Source organism: Boleophthalmus pectinirostris, unplaced genomic scaffold, assembly GCF_026225935.1.
Source record: "Boleophthalmus pectinirostris isolate CB_2022bp ecotype Guang Dong unplaced genomic scaffold, ASM2622593v1 HiC_scaffold_14, whole genome shotgun sequence".
In the NCBI taxonomy this organism is placed as follows: domain Eukaryota; kingdom Metazoa; phylum Chordata; class Actinopteri; order Gobiiformes; family Gobiidae; genus Boleophthalmus; species Boleophthalmus pectinirostris.
The window spans coordinates 8,067,445-8,083,925 of record NW_026571047.1 but is presented as its reverse complement, the minus strand read 5'-3'; the positions used below and the strand labels follow the sequence as shown (position 1 = coordinate 8,083,925).

Sequence of the window (16,481 nt, the reverse complement as noted above, 5' to 3'; positions counted from 1 at the left end):
AAGTGTAGAAACAACAATGATTGTCAGGCTTGTAAAATATTACATGGCATGCTCTGATATAGACAAACAAAATATACTGCAAGAAAGGATAAAAAAAACACTTTATTTAATTTTATTTTTATATACATAGATGCATATGGGACCAGAGTGGCACACATTTTATTCCATTGACTATTAAGGAAAGGAAGTCTGGATGGTGTGCTATGAGCAGATATCCACATTTATAAAAGTAGGCCTACATTTAAGTACATATTCTATTGTAGTAGTTTTCTGAGTAGTTTTCTGACACCATAATTTTAGACTACGTTTACTCAACTTTGGTGATATAAGCTAGACATCTAAAATTTCACCTCAAAAGCTTTTTCCCCACTGTGACTAAAGTTGAAAGTGCATGTAAGGCAAATCATATTATATATCTTATTCTATTCAGCTTGGTCACTTTTTATTTCTAATTGATTACTGTGCTTCTCCACCTACTCCCCCTAGTTAATCAGTCATTATTATTATTATTGTTTTATTACAGTGTATCACAGTGTAGAACGTAAACCTACATGCCCATATGCATTGTAGAGAGTCTCTCCTGCCTCAGAGGATCTGTGTGGAGCAGCCATACAAGCACACAGTGTCCAGTGTTCAGATTGTTCTCCTGTGCTGCTGTTTTCTTTGGGGTTGCTGAAGTGGCATTTCCCTGTTGTTTTGCTTATATTGGCACGGCCGCAGCCTCATAAGCGCAGCCCTACAAACCTGCTCCAAGCTGTAACAGAATACACTGCCTGACCAACGAACATGTTCACCCCTGGCATGCGGCACTTTTGACCTGTAGCCTGTTGTGCTATAGTTAGCCCCATTCCGTTAGCTGCACTCCAGATGACAGCAAAGCGCACTGCTGTGAGAAACCGAACCCAGTACAACCGAAGCATTTACTGTGGACAAACTTTTTAATGAGCGAACACTTTCTGGAGCATCCATCCACGTATGCATGCGGACATCAACCCGTGCGTCCATCCGCTCCTGTCCGGTGAGCTTTAACGTCAGTGAGCTTTGATCTGAACGGTACGATGTTGTTGTCTACTACACGCCTACTCGGAAGTTTCCTCCGTGATCCTTTTAAGAGGATTTGCGTAAACATGTCTTCCTCCGCCGCGGCACCGAGCAAGAAGAGACTGCGGGTCCTGGTCGACATGGACGGGGTGCTCGCCGACTTCGAGGGGGGCTTCTTGAAAAAGTACCGCGCCCGATACCCAGACGAGCCCTACATCACTCTGGAGGAACGAGAGGATTCTGGGTTTCCTCGCAGTACGGTCAGCTCCGGAGTGACCTAAGCGTAAGTGCGGTTCCCGTGAGAGCGCATTGATCGTGTGCCATTTTTTGTGCGTAAAGATGACCCCCTTTTACGCACGCAGTAATTACAGTGATGTTATATCCATTATGTCCATTCATACCGGGTTTGTAGGCTAGCTGGTATCCGTTTCCTTCTATTTGAATGGAGGGAGGATCACCTAATCAGCTAGCAGTCACTGTAAATCCGGTTTTACGCATTAATTTAACCTGATTAAATCTGGAATGTTTTTTTATTATCTCGTGAGATAAGAGCGTTTATTTGTCCCACAACGAGGAAATGTCGGTGTTGCAGTATTAGTTCCAAAACAGGAGGAAATCAATCAAAAGATAAATAATGATCTAACTACTACAGTATTGTAAATTATGCAAAAAGCCATACGAAAATATATGAGGCTAGAAAATTACTATGTATAATAACTTAGTTTTGACTATGTTTATATAGTATTCAACAGGAATTATGCGTTATGTTTAGTTAGGCCAGGCTAATTTAACCTAATCACATATATAGAACACACAACTCAGAAATATAAAGTTTTAAAGTGCATATGACGGTTTTTATTTCTAATTATTTTTATTTTCTAGTTATTGGGCCTACATGGTTTGGTGGGAAAGTGTCAGTTGTAAATATATAGGCCATTATAGTACAGTCAAGTGACAGTTCATGGAAACGAGCTGATAAGAAAAGTAGAAAAATACAGATTACAGTGCTAAGTTCACAAAGATAATACTTCTACCATTGTCATGACCATGGAATATTATCTTAAATGCAGGGAGGGCATTGTCCTGGCAGTTTAAACATCCACTGAACAAAATAAAGGTGTGTATTTATTAGTATTGGCCCTTACATTGTGGTTGCTTGGTCATGCTTGGAATTTCCTGTACTTATGTCATATCTGCTTCCCATGTCCAACCAGGAAGATAGATTAAAAATGTCATGAAAAAAAAAAAAAATACATTACTAGTGGGCAAGTATTAGCACTGAAATGATTAGTCTTACCTGTCACATGCACTATAAAGATTCTATATTATGCAAAATTTACTTATGTGAGCTTTAAGCCATATTATAATGTTGTTACCTCATCAAAAACAGACCTGGAGTTGTGTTTTGTTTCATTCACACGCTTGAGTAACCCTTCATAATCACTCTGTCTACATCTCCAAAGCTCAAAATTCTGTGTTCCACCTTGTGATGTCACGTACTAGTAGTTTGCAAGTCAACAGCAACCTTTTATATTTAGTTCATTAGAGATTGGCAATTCCAGGACTGAAATGATCCAAATCATTCAAGTGTTTTCTGTTTGAGAAAAGACTACAGCCTGATAAATATGCAGCGTTTGTGTGTTAAATATCTGTGAATGAAAGAAAACACAAATCCAGGTATGTTTGTGATGAGTAAACATTATAAAATAGATCAGAAAACAGCGTGAAATAACCCCTTTGAATTATAGGTTACAGTTTACAGTAGACACATGCAACATACTGTATTTTGCCATTCAAAACCCGGTGTGTTTCACTCACAACACTTGTACTTTCTCTTGCCTGTCTGGTTTCTAAATGGCTTTGTGTGTGTCTGTGTTTGTGCGTGTGTATCCTTTTGTGTGTTTTGCTTTCAGGACAAAGCCATAAGTATCTGGGAGTCCAAGGACTTCTTCTTAGAGCTGGAGCCTTTGCCCGGTGGAGTGGAGGCGGTCAAGGAAATGGCCAAGATGGAGAAGTACGTCAGTCATTTGTGGTCTAACTCTGGTATTTAAACTAATGGGGCTGAGGAAAAAATATCCTTGTGTCATTGACGTGAAAGCATCACATGGGTACTGTCCTAATGATGAGTGAGTCAATGTGAAGAAAAGAGATGGAAACACAACACATCACAATATTTTATAAGCCGATCATATTTAAAGGTGCACTGTTTTTATGGATATGTCATTGCTTTGCCTGGAATGTTCCACAGTATGACATTAAACAGCTCTGCTTTAAATTTATTCAATGACAGGTGGTTTTAGGGCTCAGAAATATCTGGAAAAACAGGCATTGTGACTGTGAGTGGGGTTGCCTCTCCACAGATCTCCATGAAGATAGAAACGATTAATGTCATATTGTGAAACATTCCAGACAAAGTATTAACATCTCCATGGAGAAAAGCATTTGACGAACCCTCGTTAAAATGCAGATGTTAGTTATTATGGTCTAGTCAGTAATATAAATAATCAGGTTCAACATTTTGTGAATTTTATGTCAACACAATGATGACAAACTGGCTCTTGCCTCATCTGGAACTATGACATCATCACTTTCTATAATCTGAAAACCACCACAAATAGTAAAACTGCTGCAAAAGAGCAAATAAAAGGCGCTCTGAGTAACTTTTCTGCTGGGGTGTTGGTCACCTGCGGTCTCCATGGAGATGTTCTTGATTTGCCTGGAATGCTCCACTGTAGGCGTAACTTCTCTGCATACTGGCTACAGGATTTATATACAAGAAAATCTGACACAATACAATATCTCTGAGGGCAATATGGCAACTTTGACCTTTTTTTCAATATTTTATTTAATGTCTTCTTTACTTTATTTCTTCTTTTCAAAAACAAAATTATAAGCCTTTAAATAGTAAATTAATGAACATAATAAAGACAGACTTTTAATCAGTGACATTTAACACTGACAATAGTTACATTTCCTCCAAAGTCTTCAAACCACAGGCTTTTACAGACAGAGGACAGACTGTAGACTTCTCCTTTAAAAAGACCAAAGCTGACCACTGACCATTCCAATCTCCTTCTTTATTATAATTTGATTTCTTGCCTAGTTCTGTGCACCTGGTCTTGCTGATTTGGCAAATACTTCTGTTTGTTTATATGAAAGTGCATATGACCGGTTAGACTACTAACAACATTGTATTTGACATTTCACTAGATTTTACTTGTTTATATATTTTTTATTAGGTCATGGACAGCTATGTGATATAAAGGTATTTTGGTTCTGTTACTTAGCAACCACGGTGTTTATCAGGGTCAAAACCTCTAAATCCCACAATAGATATGATTTGACAAATAAAAATACATGACAGTACCTTTGTAGCGAAACCCCCTGAATGAAGACTGACACTCAAACTGGCGATTTTTAGATTTAATGGCAATAAATCCTTCAATCTTCTTTAAGAGTTAAAAAGGAATACAAAATACAGGGTGTAAATACGCATACAGAAAACTCAATGCAAGTTTGATTATTATTTACATTCATCTTGACAACATCAAGCAACAATAACAGCTAGAGACACAAAGTTATTCAAAAGAAATATTTAAATGGGCGGCAGTAGCTTAGTTGGTAGAAAGTTCGTCCACTGATCTGAAGGTTGTCAGTACAAATCATGCTCTTGACATAAAAAACATCATTGGTTGAGCGGTCAGACCCACAGGTTGGCTGGTGTGATTCCAGCTCCCACAGATGAACGCTGTCGTTGTGTCCTTGGGTAAGACACTTAACCCACCTTCCCCCAAGTGTCTGTGTACACTGGTGTATGAATATGTGTGTGAATGGTCGTGTGGTTCCTTGTTGTAAAGCGCTTTGAGTGCCTTGAAGGTGGAAAAGCGCTATAGAAAAATGTGACCATTTACCAAATCAATAACACACCTTTGTGTTTCTTCAGAGCTAAACAAAGACATAGAAAATATCTAAAAAAAATATATATATATATATGTATACATACATTTGCTCCACATAACTTTTTTCCGTTCTAGTTATCAAGGTAATTAAATGAAAATAAACCCTTCAAAATAAAAGCGCTAAACATAAACGCATAAGTTAATGGTTAACAACAGAAAATAGTGCAATATAAAAATAATAATTAAAAATGTCACAAGAAGTTTAAACCAAGACAAATTATACTATAGGTTATTTACAACCTTTATTTTGTTAACTGCCACAAATTGGTACATAAATTGTCCCTGCATTGTACTTCTTCTCAACTTTTTTGCCACTTAACTGAAAGCTGTTATTAAACCCTAGGTACTATCAGACTACAAGTCATAATGAGAAAAGCATGAAGCCTGTCATATGCAAATTAGGTCTTGCACTTGTTTTGCTTTCACCCACTGTCTCATTGCATTACATTTTAATTACCATGTTTGTATCTGTCTCTGCAGCACTGATGTCTTTATTTGCACCAGTCCTATCAAGTACTACAATCACTGCCCCTATGAGAAGGTAAGAGCCACTGCCATATATGTCCAGTGTGTTTGAAAGCTGCTTATGCTCTCCCCTGTCTGTCGTATCTGTGCTGTGTGTGTTTATGTGTGACGTGTGTGTGTGTTTGTGTGTTTGTGTGCGTGTCCCTCCAGTACGCGTGGGTGGAGAAACATTTCGGACACGACTTCCTCGAGCAGGTCATCTTAACCAGGGACAAAACGCTGGTCTGCGGAGACATCCTCATTGACGACAAACCAGACATTCTAGGTGAGAACACACGGGGACCCCATGTGCACACGCTGTTCTGAAGGGGGGGACGGAGGGAGAGAGAGGGGGCACGGAACAGAGGGAGATGGGGGGGGGGCAAGTAGAGAGAGAGAGAGAAAAGGAGAGGAGGGAGAGCGAAAGAGAGAGACAAGAGAGGGTGAATGGTGGAGGAAGGAGAGATGAGAGAGAGGGGTTATAAGAGAGGAAAACTGAGGCACAGAGAAAGAGAGAGAAAAAAGAAGAGAGGAGGGAGAGAGGGAGGGGAGACAGAGATAGGAGGGGAGAGGGAGGGAGGGAGAGAGACGAGGGACGGTGAGGAGGGTGGAGGAAAGAGATGGTGAGCGGGGGAATAGGTGGAGGGAAAAAGAAGAGCGGGAGAGGGTGAGAGAGTGAGAGAAACAGAGAGGGGGTAGAGAAGAGAGAAAAGGCAAGGAGATAGGAGGAGGGGGGGACAGAGATAAAGAGAGAGGAAGAGAAGATGGAGAGAGAGAAAAAAGGAGAGAGGAGGGAGAAAGAGCGAGGAGGGGGAGGGAGTGAGAGAGTGAGAAAGAGAGGGGGATAGAAGAGAGGGACAGAGATAGAGATAGAGGGAGTGACAGAGATAAAGAGAGTGAAGGAGAGAGGAGGGGAGAGAGCTGGCAGAGGGAGAGAAAGAGAGAGAAAAAGAGGGAGGGGGTGAGAGGGAAAGAGAGAGGGGGGGACAGAAGAGAGAAAGGGAGGAAGAGAGGGACAGAGAGAGAGAGCAAGAGCGAAAAAAGGAGAGAGGAGGGAGAGAGAAAGAGAGAGGAGGGGTAGAGAGCTGGCAGGGGGAGAGAAATCGAGAGAAAGGAAGAGCAGGAGAGTGTGTGAGAGAGAAAGAGAGAGGGGGACAGAACAGAGAAAGGGAGGAAGAGAGGAAGAAGAGAGGGAGGGACAGAGATAGAGAGAGACAAGGAGAAAGAATGGGGGTAGAGAGGGAGAAAGAGAGAATAAAGACCCAAATCCAAATGATTTTAGTGAAGGTGTATGGAGTTTAAAAACACCTCCTGTATTACCGCATGACATCACAAGGTGGAACAGAGTGTTTTCAGTCTGAGAGAAGAACTCAGCCTAAATCTGCAGGGTTTGTGCATTAATTAAACACACATGAATGAAACAAAACACAACTCCAGTGTGTTTGTGATGAGGAAACAACATTTCAGAACATATCGTATATAGAGCATAATCTGTGCCCTTTAACATTCACCATTATTCATAACCCCAATACACAGTTATTGGCGTTATTTAGTATTCGTGTTACACAAGGTATGAAAATGTCTACATCCAGTCCAAATGCATTTTCCAATACATGGTCACATTATTATATACATTGATAGGTCAGGGGCATGGATGTAGAGTGAATAGCGTTGGATGGGGCGCGCTTGACAACAACACGGTTACATAAGACACTCTGACAGCACCTATTAATGTTGTTTTTATTATGTGCGCAAATGTCCCCACAGCTGTACGCACAAACCATACAAGCCTCTAACATTCAGATGGCATAATGCAAAGTATGTCACAATCATATGGATTTTTTTTTTTTTCCATGACCCATATCGTTGAGAATCCAGAGGAACCAACGGTTCATCAGCTATGCCGATATTTTTGGACCAATATGAAGGGCTGATTTTGATTCTTTTAACACAAAATCACATCATTTAAGTGTATTAAAAACTCACCCGTAGCCTTTTTTTCAACATAAATCTCACTATGAAAGAACAGTGTAGTCACATTTTCAGCAGTTGCGCCAAATGTTCAAATCAAGTTTCATGATTATTCCTACAGAACAAAATATTGGCCTGTACTTGAAATTTAAACTACTACTTTAAGCTACTCTACTGCTGATTCGCTAAAAAGACTAAATATCGGCCTAATATATCGATCTATCTCTATTCTGATATGCATAGTATTCTTGCATTTGTTAAGTAGTTTGAATGTTTTCTCAAATGTTATTGCTCCTGGGTGTGTTAGACTTTGCGCCTTGAATGGACTTTTAATTTGCGTTCATAATTCCATCATAATTGTTTTCTAAAATACTGCGACTATACATGGTTATGTCAAAATATTCAGAGGGCCCAGTAGTTTAAAACTGACTTTTGTGGAGCTTTCTACCATGTAATAACTTTGTTCCCTCATCAAAAACATGCCTGAAGAAGTTTTATATAGGAGTCATCCATGCAGGTTTGAGTAATCTAGCGATCTATCCTAGGGCCCTATTCGAACCCTCCTTAGAGTGTATAAGACAAAACAAACCTGATGTTGTTTCCTCATCAAAAACATATATGTAGTTTTGTTTCGTTCACACCTCTGCATAAATAGGAGTTCTTCTCTCAAACAGAAAACACTCTGTTCCACCTTGTGATGTCATGTGGTAATACAGGAGGTATTTTTAAATTCCATACACCTTCACTAGAATCACTGGATTAATTTCAGTTCTGGAATTGCCCATCTCTACTGAACAAAAGGTAAAAGGTAGCTGTTGATTGTGGGAACTACAACTTCAAAACAAAACACAACTCCAGGTATGTTTTTGATGAAGCAACACCGTCAATTTTGTGCAATATATGATCTTTTTAACTAAACTAAACACCCTCCCAAAGCTTTACTCCGCCCCTATGCAAAATCTTAAAAATCCTCCAGAGTGGGGGGTGCCCAGTGGGTTGGAGGGAGTAGGTGTGGGCTGGTTGGGGGGAGTGGGTGTGGGGCGGGCTCTGGAGCAATGATTGACAGCTGACTGACAGCCACAACACCGGTGCGCTCCAGACTTTGAAACAGAGTGGACATTTGTGCTCGGATCACGCCGTTTCCCTTTTCTCCAGAAACGGCAGGACATCACAGCGACCAGCAGAGCCAGATGGGGGCGGGGCTGAGAGGGGCTCCTCACGTACCGCCATAGACGCCAGTAGCTGTGCTCGTCTCGTAATAACCTGCATCTGACTCATTGGCGGCCATTAGTCCAATCGAATATTATGTACTGGCCGTAACTGATCCTAAAGAGGCCGTTACAGACACGTATATTTTAACTAAACTAGCACTAAAATGCCACAATAAGGCCAAGGATAGGTATACACTTCTATCTGAGACCCATTTACACAGTTAATCAGTAGAAAAAAAGTGATTTTAATGTTTAGTGGCCCTTTAAAAGCAAAACATCTCTTCTTTATCCAGGTGTGGAGTCCAGTCCTTCATGGGAGCACATCCTGTTTACAGCCTGTCACAACCAGCACCTCGGGGAGAGCTGTCCACAGAGACGTCTCACCTCCTGGGACGACGACTGGAGAGCCATCTTGGACAGTAAAAGAAAATGACCCCTTAGTCGCCATGGTAACTGTAAACAAGCTAGCAACAAACCACTGTAAATCTGGACTTTAAACGGACAAGAATTTCAGCAGGAATATTCCGAGTCGCTTTGCTGGAATGGCTGTCATGCACGTTTTGACCACAAGAGGGGAGCATAAGACTGTGTGTAAAGTGGTAGACACCCGCTACAACTATATAAAAGGCATATATAGTTCAAATGAGAAAGTTTAAAGTTACACAGTTTAAATAATTTTGATATTTTTTATTTTAATTCAGCAAGAAGTCACTACGACACATATACAGTAAAGGTCAAAGGTTTGGATACACCTTATCATTCATAGTTTTTCAAGTTTAAAGTTTACTACTGCTATCTATATCAGAGGTGGACAAACTTTTTGACCCGTGGGCCATAAAGCGTTCTAAAATTTGACAGAAAAGCTGGACCAGGAGCAGATGGATGTTTTTTTTTGTAATCCAAAAAACAATCCCATAATTGAAAATCATTACAAAGCATTATAACAAAATATCTGTCTTTCAAGTCCCACGGTATTTACTGTTTATTGAAATTACTTTTAAAAGACAGAAAATTATTATTATATTACTATTATTCAAGTTTGGTGGGCCGGATTAAAAAGATTAAAGGGTCGCATATTGTCTCCGGGCCGTAGTTTGCCCACCCCTGGTCTACATTGTAAATACAAATTGAAGACATCAAATATATGAAGCAAGAAGTATGGAATTATGTAACAAAGAAAAACATCATAAAATTCCACTGTGTAACTTGCCTGCAGTGGAGTTTACCATTTGCTTGTCTCCACGAAGATGTAATTTCTTTACCGAGAATATTCCACAGTATGGCAGTAAAAAAAAACATAGAGACAATTCCTTTGACGCCTCCAGACAAAGTTACAGGTCAGATCTGCAGAGAGACGATCCTGTACACAGATTGCAAGGATTTTTTTTTTTTTCTTGCATAAAAATTGTAATTGAATAAATTCAAGATAGATACACTTCATGCCATAACGTGGAACATTCCAAAATAGCAATAGCGTCTCCATGGAGACAAGTAGTTAGACAAGTTACACAGTGTAGACAGCCACTCCCACCCCCACCTAGTTACACAGTGCAAAAAGTTACACAAGTTTAAAGGGACAGTTCAGAATTTTGGACATGGGGTCTGATTTCCTAGTGAGCCAGAGTACTGTAGATATGTGGAGACACTTTTTGAAATAATTCATCCAGTCCTTGTATTTGGAGAGGTCACTGGTGCTAGGCTAGCGCAAGTCAATGGCCATCGTTAGCCTGCCACTAAAAACACTCTTACCCACTCCACAAAGCACCTGAGGCAAATCTATTATTACGCCAGACTGTCTGTGTGAATGTCTGTGTCAGTAGAATCATTTTAGAAGTAAAACTAACCTTGTATCGCATGAATCATCACATCTTGAGGGACTATGTTCTCAGCAGCAGCGGAATGTTACTCTGCTCTAGTTAGTTGTGATGATAAGAATCCATAACTGGAACAGGCTTCTTCTTGTACTCTATGTGTCTCTATAGCAGCTGCAGGTAAACAATCTATTACAGAGCCATTTGGTGCTAGGTGATATCAGTCTGCCACTGTCGAGCTTTCTATCAGGAAGTACAACTCGCTGCTGCTACTCAGACATAAATCCTTCAAATGCAAGGCTGGTTTTACTTCAAAAATTATTCTATTGACACAGACATTTACATTGACATTCTGGTGTAATAATAGATTTGCCTCAGGTGTTTTGTGGAGTGGGTAAGACCTTTTTTAGTGGCAGGCTAACTATGGCCATTGACATGCGCTAGCCTAGCACCAGCGACCTCTCCAAACACAAGGACTGGATGGAATATTTCAAAAAGTGTCTCCACATATCTACAGTAGTCTGGCTCACTAGGAAATTAGGTCCTATGTCCAAAATTCCTGAACTGTCCCTTTAAATAACTCTAAATGTGTCTTATATGTAGCCACCCTTTGCGTTGTTGACCTTCTCTCAGTGAGCTTTATGGTGAAGTCTCCTGCAATGGTTTTCACTTCACAGGCATGCGGTGTCAGGGTTCACAAGTGTAAGACGAATGTTTGAAACAATGAACAAAGCAAAGGTCAGCTATTTTATTTCACGTTTTGAGTTATTTCACACTTTGTTTACTGCATTCCACGTTCGTTCATTCATAGTTTTGATGCCTTCAGTGAGAATCTACAATGCGAATAGTCATAGTCAAAATAAGATTTAAAGGAATAGTGACTGATTTTTGGAAAGTGGGTTTAAACTATTATTTGGTACTTGACAGAATAATTTAAAGGGTCCATTTTATGCTGTTTACTCATCTATGTTATAATGCTGTTTCTTCATCCGAAACAGACCTGAAGTTGTGTTTTTTTTCATTCACACATGTTTAACACACAAACCCTGCGTATTTAGGTTCTTCTCTTAAACCGAAAACACTCTGTTCCACCTTATGATGTCATATGGGGCAGTCCTAGGTCACTTTTTTCTTCACTCTACTGCATACTACGTACAGCTTTACTAGAATCATTTGGATTGTTTCAGCCCTGGTATTTCCAGTCTCTACAGAACTAAAGTATCTGTTAACTTGAAAACTTCCACTACATGACATCACAAGGTGGAGCAGAATATTTTGAGCTTTGGAGATGAAGACAGACTAATAAAAAAGCGCTACTCAAACACGTGTGAATGAAACAAAACACAACTTCAGGTATGTTTTTGATGAGGCGACAATGTTGTAACATGCACCTTAATGTATGCTTATTATATTTTAAATTAAAGGGAAAATTTAGTCACCACTTTTACAAAATACTGCTGCACTATCCCTTTAGGAGACCTCATAGTTTATGGTGCTTAGTATTACATTTTACACAAAAATCTATGCATTTAAGTTATTATATATCTATAAAGGATACAGCTGAATACGCACATACTATAGACTGTAAGCATGTTGCCAAAACCACAAGTGTTTTTCAATACAATCCACATTATATAAATATATATATATATATTTAAAAAAATTCTAATATGAATTTAAAATTCTGAGAAATTGTGGAATTATTTTTTGATGAATGCAGTGTGTAGCCAAAATGGAAAAGAGAAATCACTAATATATATTCACAAGACTGTAATGTAAATAGATGTTAAAAATAGGCCATATATTGCCATAGGTGGAGCTGATTCTTTTGTTTTGATTTGAGGAGGCATTACTTGAAGCGTGTCAGTTTTGGTGTCAGTTTTTGCCTTTTTGAGTGGTACTGGATGTGACTATGGCTGTGGTGCCTAGTTGAATGTGTGTTTAGTTTTGTCACAATACTGTTTTAACAATCTTTTATTCCATTTGCATAAAACACTTACCAAAGAAGAACTATGGGTTATGTCGTGTATAACTGCATTTTCACGTACAACACATACAAAACAGAGATATATTTAACTCCAGCACTGACTCCTGTGAGCTTTAAGACATGTTGTAATGTTTTTCCTCCTCGCAAACAGACCTGGAGTTGTGTTTTGATTCATTCACACTTGTCTGAGTACCTTTATTATTAGTTTGTCTACATCTCCAAAGCTGTTCCATGTTGTAATCTTCTGAAGTGGTAATTTTCAAGTTAACAGCTACCTTTTAACTTGATTTAATTCAGTAGAGACTGGAAATTCTAAGGCTGAAATTACCCCAATGATTCTAGTGAAGGTTTAAAAAAGGAGTTTAAAAAGTGTGTTTTCTGTATGAGATCAGAAAACAGCCTAAATACAGGATTTTAGTGTTAACCATGTGTGAATGAAACACAATACAACTCCAGGTCTGTTTGTGATGAGGAAGCAACATTACGACATTTGGTATCTTTTAGGGATGTAACAATATCCAAATCTCACGGTATGATATTTTCACGATATACATCTCACGATATGATATTTATTGCGATATTTTGTGGAGGCTAACAAAATTGTGAATATGTTACTTTTTCCTCTTAAAATGCCTTGATAAGGCTTAATTCAAAGAACTAAGTTTTAAAAGTGCTTAGAATTGCTATTTCTTCATGTAGTTTGCAGTAAAACAGAGCAAAGGATGGGATCATGGTTAATGTAGTTCCCTCTGTTTTTTTGGCTTTTGCTGCACCATAACAATTCATTTAAGTAAAGAAACTTGTGATTTGATATACAGTACTGTGACAGCCCACGATATTATTGAGAGACTTTTCATGATATGATATCACAATATTTTGGTTATTGTTACACCCCTGTTATCTGTACATTGCTTAAATCGGTTTTAAAGTGAATACATTTTACTTTTACTTTATTACAGCAGCTAGAGCAGCTGTGTGTACTTTCTTCTCCAATACATTTGTGAATGAACTGAAAAGTACTTTTCATATGGTTTGAGGTTAGTTTTAGCTCATTCAGAGTCACCGCCTGACTAAAGGTGAATAATAAAATATCTTACATTTAGTGATATCAATTTGAAACTTCTGCAGTTTACTCACAGAAATGTAAAAAAAATTGACAATATAAAACTCAAAAATCGATGGAGCCAGGTTTCAATGTCTTTCTTATTTAGTATGTGAATAAACTAAAATGAACTGAAATTGCTTGAGAGCTGATCTATATCCTATGGGGGAAATGCATTTTGAGAAAACAGCCTTTGAAATTACACTGCCCCATATAACTCTATAACTGCAGTTTGATTAAATGAAATATTACATCTTTCTGTGCAGATTAGAAAGTTGTGTGATAGACCAAAGTGACCAAAAAACAAAGTGATTTCGGCTCCAGTGTCTCCCCTTAATTTGACTTCTATGAAAACACCGTGACAGTTTTGTATTTGTGGTCAGTTCCCGTGTCCAAACAATACAAATTACTGTTAAGATCCTCCCCTGACTGCCGCACAGGTTTCATAAGTAAAGCTTGTGTGTGAAAACTAATATTCACTGTGTTGCTATGAATGGTGGAATGAATCATCTAATCAGAAAGTACGCCAGATGGACGTCGTAGCTGTTATTCCATTGCAATGATCTGAAGTGTAAATTGAACCAGGAAGACCGCATTTCTTTGCAAAGCTGTGAGTCACCTGCGAATGTCCCTGAGTTCAGACCGCCGTGATTGACAGGTGCATCAGCCAATCGGAGACATGCATGGTCCATCGGTATCAAAACAAACAAGACGGTTCATGAGGAAAAGAGGAAAAAAACATGAACTGTGTACAGAAGTGAAATAAGGGAGTGTGACATCACCCAGTTAAGTGAAGCTTACTAAGGCTAGCAGTTAAAGGAAAGAATTTGGAGCCAAGTATCATAGCAACCAAAGAGCCAATCCGGAGAAGTCCCCTTCCCTTTTCCACTTAGCAATGCTGTCAATCAAAAGCTGGTGGGAGCAACCTTGGGGAAATTTGTCTGTTTTTAATATTAATGTTCATATATTTATTTTACGAACAAAATAGTGAAATAAAAGCTCCAGGATCACTAGAGCTGATTAATATGAACATTTTAAGACCAAAATGACAAGCCTGACAGCAGAAGTTACAGAGATATGGACAACTTTTTTTCAATATAAAGCAAACTGGAGCCAGAGTCGATGGAGCCGGAAGTGCGTCCATTCTCACTTCCTACAGTATTAGTCTACGGGAAAAACATATCACAGTGGACTGAAAAACACTGTGCGTTTCTGAAAATTCAACGAGCCAGAGAAGTTTGATTTTGCTTGTAAATGATGTATGACCAGTGAGCTCCTTCGGTTCACATGGTCACTGAAATAAACAAATCTAATCGTCACAGTTGCCATGGCAGCAGAACCAGCAGCCTCCTCATCCTCTCCATCTTCTTCTCTTCATGACCACCAGCATCCAGGCCAGAGAAGAGACATGTCCCATAAACACAGCCTGCAGACACAAGCTGTTTCCAGACTGACCATCTGACCACCCCGGACACAACCAGCTGGGGAGGCAATCGGGACAAACATGTAAACTCTCCACGTGACATAAAGGTCCTATTGTTTGGGGCACCTTGCCCCCAGTGTTTGCGTACACTGGTGTATGAATGTGTGTGTGAATGGGTGAGTGGTTCCTTGTTGTAAAGCGCTTTGAGTGCCTTCAAGGTGAAAAAGCGCTACAGAAAATTGTAAACGCAACAGATGTAAATGCAAACAACTGTATTTAAAGAGCCTATTTTGTCCATGTATTGAGTAAACTTTATCTTGCTCCAGTACAGATATCAAAAGGAAGTTTGGAAGTTTCACTCCAGTCTGACGGTGAATAATTAGGACACTCAGAATGCATAAGGTAAGTGAGGAATAACTTTGGCCCACTGCAAATTGTTTCAAATGAACTACTTCTGTTTTGTAGTTTTTAAGTAAGTAAAGTAAAAAATCAGGTACAGCGCCTTTAGCCTCTCTTGTAACATTGGGGTATTATCGGTATCATAAGCCGTGAATTGTGTACCATGTCCTGGACCTTGTGATTCTCCCCACAGAGATGAGTCACAGATTGCTATATTCAGCAATCTGTGACTTAACATAACCACTCTGCGTGTATACAAGAGGCTGGTTAGGTGAGGACTTTTTGTACCCTACAGCTAATTGGATAATATGGTGGAATGTTTGACCTTTGAACTTAGGTTAGCGGTTTCCCAATTTGTACTTTCACGTTTGTGTTTCCAATCATTCAGGTCAACAAGTGTCAAGTGTTCTGTCCATGTTCTTTACAAAAACGCAATGCATAATACAATTTACCACAAGCCCAAAAACGAAGATTATTTTGATGTTTTACCACGGTCAGTGAGAATTCCAATGGATAACTGCCGTGTGTTAATTCATGGGTTTTGGGTGACATTGCAGTATTTTATAAGCCAGTACTATTTAATACAGATAGGAGGCAGGTTTTGGAGTAATACAGCATGGTTTGGGTCTAATATAAATGATCAGGTTCAGTATTTGGGAATTTATGCTTCCAATATTTCAGAGCAAAGTACAGTGTAATCAATAGGAAAAAACTGTATTTCCCCCCTGTCTGGGAGTATGACATCATCACAGTCTATAATCTGAAAACCACCAATACTGCATAACACACGAGCAGAGGCGGCGCTACCACAAGGCAAAAGTAGGCAGCTGCATAGGGCCCCCAAACTTGGAGGGGGCCCCAACCAACTGCCCTCAGTGCCACTAATGGCCTCAGAACAATTTGATTTTCTCTCAATATGACATTAAATGAGACTATTTTACTTTTAAACAATAATCATAAGAAAAAAGTAACAATAATAATCATATGTAATGGATGTAAACGAAAATATAACTGTACAGGTAAAATAATAAGACAAATTTCCAATTCACCATAATTCAAATAAATAAAAATGT

General features: G+C 39.1%; 1 protein-coding gene across 1 annotated transcript; it reads left to right on the top strand.

Annotated features, from left to right (window-relative positions):
- The first annotated feature begins 593 nt into the window (after window positions 1–593).
- On the top strand, window positions 594–9,382 carry LOC110173694 (5'(3')-deoxyribonucleotidase, mitochondrial). The gene is given in 7 exon segments (XM_020939713.2): window positions 594–618; window positions 1,125–1,269; window positions 1,272–1,324; window positions 2,955–3,055; window positions 5,481–5,541; window positions 5,676–5,790; window positions 8,980–9,382. Coding segments are annotated over 6 exon segments (612 nt in total). The 5' UTR covers window positions 594–618; window positions 1,125–1,127; the 3' UTR covers window positions 9,120–9,382.
- Window positions 9,383–16,481: the final 7,099 nt, after the last annotated feature.